The 6,394-nt window shown below is 36.4% G+C and overlaps 1 protein-coding gene across 1 annotated transcript; it reads left to right on the top strand.

The window, feature by feature from the left end:
- The first annotated feature begins 1,596 nt into the window (after positions 1-1,596).
- Positions 1,597-5,252, top strand: LOC149390278 (mitochondrial phosphate carrier protein 3, mitochondrial-like). The gene is made up of 6 exons (XM_089619446.1): positions 1,597-1,992; positions 2,629-2,990; positions 3,081-3,124; positions 3,811-4,025; positions 4,590-4,714; positions 4,800-5,252. The coding sequence occupies exons 1-6, from the start codon at positions 1,723-1,725 to the stop codon at positions 4,852-4,854; spliced, it is 1,071 nt and encodes a 356-aa protein (XP_089475572.1). The 5' UTR covers positions 1,597-1,722; the 3' UTR covers positions 4,855-5,252.
- Positions 5,253-6,394: the final 1,142 nt, after the last annotated feature.

Genomic DNA, 6,394 nt, shown 5'->3' with positions numbered 1-6,394 from the left:
AATCAGCAGCCTCTCTCCTATTGTGGCCGTGCCTCTTCTTTGCTTCCTCCCCTCGGAATTGCTTCAATTCCATTCTTAGAAATAAGAGAGAAAGATCGGAAACATCCCGTTTCCAGATCTAGAGAGATATAACGAAGCCCACTCTTTTGTCTTATCTTCCTCGAAGATTACATTTCGGAAGACTTTGGTGTCATCACATCGAGTCCTTGAAGGAGGAGTTCTAGATCTGATCGCGTGGTGGCTTGTACGTTCAAGACGAAGACGGATTGTGAAAGCTTTCAGTTCGTGAGCCTAAAACTGTAAGTTTTCTTAAACTCGTCTTTTATATGATATGTTTGCTTGATGAAGTTTCTTATGATTAATTAATTGAGTAATCTAGATCTTGTTTAATAACCATGTTAATAATTAGCTTTTGTAAGCTGATTATTCTTTTCCGCATTTAATTGGTTATTTAAGGTGCATTGATCACCAACAAAGTCAGTTGAGTTTGTGAGAGAAAAGAAGGATTTAATGAATAATTTCGGAAACTTCATTCATATAAAACAACGATCTCTGAAATATAAAATATCGTGGTGAACACAAACATAGTAAATGATAGAAATCGACATTAAAAAAATCATCAAGATCACAAATTCAAGCGTGACATCCAAGAATCAAAGTCGCAATTTGAGAGTTATGGATTTTTAGTCTATTTTGATTTAGTTCGATTTCAAAATCAGGGATTGAAGGTTTTTTTTTCTAATCTTTTTTATAAATAAATTACATAAGGGCGCGAAAGAATAAAGATAAAATAGAGTTTACATATAAATATCAGAGTCAAGATAAATGCAAAGTCAATAAAACGAAGATTAGTGGCACATTTATCAATTTCAGAGTATAATTTTATCATTTTAATTAAACATAAAATATAAACTCGACATTTTTAAAACCAAAAGTTAAACTCGACATATTTTCAAGATGTATATACTTCATTTTTTTTTCCTAGTTTATTATATTTTTTTTTCTTATCTGTGGCTAATTTTGTTGGACTCGTAGGGTTTGAGAAATCATGCATAACATTATTATTGTTGAACAAATTTCTCACAAATATTTTGCAATGCATAATTAGTGTTCATTTTCTACTACGTTTCCATCTAAATAGCTACCATGTTAGGTAAAATAAAATAGAGTTATGCTATTTGGCACGACGCACGAGTGAGAACGATCCACTCGTGAGTTGACATGTGGCAGTTAGTGGCCACGTGTCAACTCACGAGTGGATCGTTCCCACTCGTGAGTTGTGCCAAAAATCATTTCTCAATAAAATAGCTACCATGAAATTTATAATTATGTACCCTAGACTGAAAAAAGAAATCATCAAAATAAAAGTGGTAGTCAAGTCAACTAGTAAAAGACAAACAGAAATTGGCTATTTTGTAATATAACTTAATTAATGCAAAAATTTGAGTATTTAATTTAGATATCTAAATTTATTCCACTTATGGCTTATGCAGTATTCCTTGAAATGTTCAATGAAGATTTTGGGGCGTAATCGTAAATCCTCATACAGTAAGGGGTATATAGAATAAAATAAAAGGCTAGAGAAAAAGAAGCCCTATTGCCCGGTTTGATATAAGTCGAAAAGAGGCAAAAACAGAAGAGCCATTGTTTTGTGAGAGAGATTGAGAGACTGCTGTTTTCGCATCTACACCTTCTCTCTCTCTCTCTCCGAATCTCCTTACGATGTCGATCTCCGAGAAACGCAACTCTCTGATCCCCAATTTCCTCTACTCGTCCACATCGTCCAGAGCCCTAGCCGTGGACACGATGCTCCAGTCTCGTCCGGCGACGGCGAAGCTCCCGGTGGTGGTGGCATCTCCAGCGGAGCCAGGGAGGAAGATCGAGATGTACTCGCCGGCTTTCTACGCCGCTTGTACCGCCGGTGGGATCCTCAGCTGTGGTCTCACTCACATGGCCGTCACTCCTCTTGACCTCGTCAAGTGCAATATGCAGGTCCAACTCCTTCAGATCCCTTTCTTATTCCCTTGATCTTTCTCTACTTTCCGTCTTTGTTGGCTAGATCTGAGGTCTTTGATTTTTTGGTGTATTACCATGATGCAGTATTACGCCATATTCGATTTCACAGATTATTCCTTCGGAATATTCTCCGTAATTGAGTAAAGTGTTGATTTTCATGATAATTTGGTAATTTTCCTTGTTCAGTGTATTACAATTTGTAGTTAACACGAGAAATACTAAGCGTGTCTAAAAAAATTATTTTTAAGCGTGCGTGCTTTGTAAGTTGATTAGTCCTTTTATTAAGAAGAGTTGATCAGTCGTTTTTAACATTATTAATTCAACTTTTTTTTTTGTCTTCTCTAATCTGAGTATCTGAGCATGACAGGTCTTAGGGATTTGTTATAGAAATATAAATTTCGTAAGAAATTAAAATTCCTCACGAAATTCTTATTCGAACCTCCTATATGGTAGAATACTAAAATGAGTTTGTGAATTGACTTGCCTTTTTCATTGACTCGGTTCTTATGAAGCTCGAGTCTCTCAACTTCAAGGCTCTAAGTAAATCACGACACTTACTTTTTTAACTCGAGAGTTGTAGAACAGAGTCTCATAATTTATATTCCATATCAGATCAACCCTGAGAAGTACAAGAGTATATCGTCTGGTTTTGGAGTTCTACTGAAAGAGCAGGGCGCTAGAGGTTTTTTCAGGGGATGGGTTCCGACCCTTCTTGGTTACAGTGCCCAGGGGGCTTGCAAGTTCGGATTCTACGAGTTCTTCAAGAAGTACTACTCTGACATTGTCGGGCCAGAGTATTCTGCCAAGTACAAGACTTTGATCTACCTTGCCGGTTCTGCATCGGCTGAGGTGATCGCTGATGTTGCTCTCTGCCCGTTTGAGGCCGTAAAGGTTCGGGTTCAGACTCAGCCTGGGTTCGCCCGTGGAATCTCAGATGGGCTACCCAAGTTTGTCAAATCTGAAGGCGCTATGGGGTATATATGATTGATATGAGAGAATCTACTATTAGGCGTTTGCTTTGAGATTTTAAATTGTGTTGAAAGCTGAGCCTTCTTTCTTCCCAGGTTGTACAAGGGCATCGTTCCACTCTGGGGTCGTCAAATACCATGTAAGTTTGTGAAGGAAGTTGGGTTACTGTATCTTGTCATGCATTATTGAGTCTTTTCGTTTTTCCTTCCACTGTATGCACATGAGCTTAATGATATTTGTGGGTGCTATTGTTATGGCTTTTAAGTTTGGTCCCAGGGCGTCGGTCCTAACATTAGGCAATAATATAGCAATGGATTTTGGTTGCTTGTGTTTAGGCACTAACAAAGGGCCTGTTCTAATGAATGTTTTGTTGAAACTTCTAAGACCCTTTTAAAATCTGTTAAATGTTTCCTTGAAAAAAGAAGAGTATTAACAACAAAAATTACTTATATATTAATTTGTATTTTGTAGGGTGATCATTCTTCCTATAACAATGGTGATTAAATTTTCAAAATATTACACGTCTAATAATATATTTGACAAGTATAGTACTTGCACAATAACTACATGATGTTAACAAAATTTAAATTTATCGTCATAGTCTTTGAAAAACCCAGTAAGATCTTTCTTTTGTCCTCAAATTATATTGCACATCCTTTATCATATTTTTTTTTATCCTGAGACTAGCTTTATTTGCTGCATACGTATCAATTTACTTGCTAAAATTGGTTTTCATGCCTAAAAACTTACGATTTTGTTTTATTAATTAGTCATTGGTATAGGCTAGAAAACATGTTAAATATTTATTTACCATTTTTTCTGTAGACACAATGATGAAGTTTGCTTCCTTCGAGACCATCGTGGAGATGATCTACAAGTACGGTATCCCTCAGCCAAAAGACCAATGCAGCAAATCTCTACAGCTAGGTGTGAGTTTCGCTGGTGGATATGTTGCTGGTGTTTTTTGTGCCATCGTGTCTCACCCGGCTGACAACCTCGTTTCTTTCCTCAATAATGCTAAAGGAGCAACAGTTGGTGATGTAAGTGTGTTGGTCTCTAATATTTTTCATATCTTCTATTCCTGGTTTTTAAATGGGCATTAATCAACCTAGTCAAACTTAAGCTTTTGCGAAGAAGTCCAGGTTCCATAGTCGTTAGTCTGTTGGAGTGAAAATTGTTTTGGTCTTGCCCACTTTTAGTAACCAATTATGGCCATTTAGTTAGATCGGCTCAGTTATTTGAATCACATAACCGTTTTTTATACCCCCCCCCCCCCCCCCCCCCAAAAAAGGTTTAATCTTTATCTAGTTATTGAAATCTGGTCTAGTTAGGGTTAACCTAATTTTATACATTTCAAAACCAATAATCGATTCGAATTTTCAGTTTGCTGACGTGCCCCACTAAAATGTTGGTTTGGTTATTGGTTTAAATGGTTGTCGGTCAATTTTTTGTATCCATGTTTAGTTAGACAACAAGTCGACCGTAAGCAAAAAAGCCAAAGTGAAATTTAAACTTTATTCAAATGGCTATTTCACTGTAGATATGAATGAAAAGCCATGGTTGATATATTTCTGTTTAAATGTGGGTGGTGGTTGACTGTGCAGGCCGTGAAGAAGATGGGTTTGTTGGGTCTCTTCACACGTGGACTTCCTCTACGTATTGTCATGATTGGAACTCTTACTGGAGCACAATGGGGTCTCTACGATGCGTTCAAAGTTTCCGTGGGATTGTAAGCTTTTATCTTTCTTTGAATAAAATACTTAAAGCTTTAATCATATTTATTTTAATTTTAATATTCAATAAATTATGTACAGGCCAACGACCGGTGGTGTTGCTCCCGCTGCTGCTACTGAACAGGCTAAGGCGTAAACCGTATAAGGAAAAAGGTCAAACAAACATGGAGGGTTATAGTATTTTTTGTTTATCGGAATGAGTAAAACACAATTTTATATGGGGTTAAAAAAAATAAACATAGGGTTGCTACTTTTGTGAGGACTTGCCCCTATGTTTTTTCATTTCATTTTGGCCATATTTTTTCCCCCCCTTTTGTTGCTTTTAGAGAATGGTTTTGTTCATCATCTGGAGAAACAACTTCTAGACATGACTTTGCCCCTTGATAGGACTTAGTTGAAGAGAAAATAATTGAATATTTGGGGGTTTTTCATTATTGTTTTCTAAGATTTTTAGGCATGGAATCCATGCTTGTATTTGATTTTCCTATTCGGTTCATTACATGATCTCAATTTATCGTGATTTATACTGTGTTATTTGATCTTTTTCTAGTGTGTAATGACAAAATTCGAAGCTATCATTCTGATACGTTCGTAAAACTGCAATGCTTAAATTACACCAACTGATGAATTGTGGTGTGAAGAAGCATCGTTCCAGTGGTTACCAGTCCTTATTTATGCCCGGTATTAAGCCTCACTTTGGAGTCTAGTAGATGCCAGAGAAAGTGACAATATGAAGAAAAATGGAAGGAATTCAGATGTCACCTCCTTGATCTGTGCTATTTTGTTTAAATATATAACAAAAACAAATTACAAGATAAAAAAAAAAGTATTGCAACTTTATATGCTCACTATATAAGCAAAGATTTAAATGTTGGGGTAACCACCCGGGAGCCGGGATTTTTGAAGGATCTCGGTTGAATAAAACCGGATTTCTCGAAAAGCGAATTGGTTCTCGAAACCAAAATCTGGAGTGTTCGTGTGCATAAAATCATAAAAGCCTATGTACAATATCAAAATTTGCGACAAAAAAAAATAATAATAATAAAAACCGTTCGTGAAGGAGAAAAAAATTCCCATCGCCGCAATGTATGCTTTTCACTGTGTATCGTTGAATCCCGTGATTTCTAAACATTTGCAGGCCTCTGCACGTACATTTTCTCCTAATAACTGCTGAAAATTTTAAATAAAGTTTAAATTTACAGATCTTCAATGTGTACCTTAAACAATGGTTTAAGCAAAGATCGAAATACTGTTATCGCTGTCGGGGACGATTCCCCATATAACCATATAACTGCGGAAAAAATAATTAATTACGCTAATCATAAGCTAATTAATTCAATGATTATATGACAAGATCTAGATTTACGTTAATTAAAAATTATGAGAGAGCATATAAGTCAAGCAACCGAAACAAGAGTGAACGAGTACTTACATTGATTTTCGGTTCACGAACTGAAAGCTTTCACAATCCGTCTTCGTCTTGAACGTACAAGCTTCCACACGATCCAACAAAGAACTCCTTCTTCAAGGACTCGATGTGATGACACCTTAGTCTTCCGAAACGTAATCTCCGAGACGAATAAGAAAGATGAGTGGGCACAGTCTTTATCTCACTAGATCACGAAACTAGATGTCTCGAGATCTTTCTCTTATTTTACTAAGAATGGAAACGAATT

The sequence above is a fragment of the Urtica dioica genome, chromosome 7, assembly GCF_054948205.1.
Source record: "Urtica dioica subsp. dioica isolate 48M chromosome 7, U.dioica_male_clone48M_v1_H2, whole genome shotgun sequence".
Classification (NCBI taxonomy): domain Eukaryota; kingdom Viridiplantae; phylum Streptophyta; class Magnoliopsida; order Rosales; family Urticaceae; genus Urtica; species Urtica dioica.
Note: the sequence above shows the minus strand (reverse complement) of the source record. Positions and strands in the feature narration are given on the sequence as shown.

Coding starts and splice junctions, on each gene's coding strand:
- LOC149390278 (XM_089619446.1), top strand. CDS start 1,723: ATGTCGATCTCCGAGAAACGCAACTCTCTGATCCCCAATTTCCTCTAC. Junction 3,125..3,810: donor CTGGGGTCGTCAAATACCAT/GTAAGTTTGTGA, acceptor TTTTTTCTGTAG/ACACAATGATGAAGTTTGCT. Junction 4,026..4,589: donor AAGGAGCAACAGTTGGTGAT/GTAAGTGTGTTG, acceptor TTGACTGTGCAG/GCCGTGAAGAAGATGGGTTT.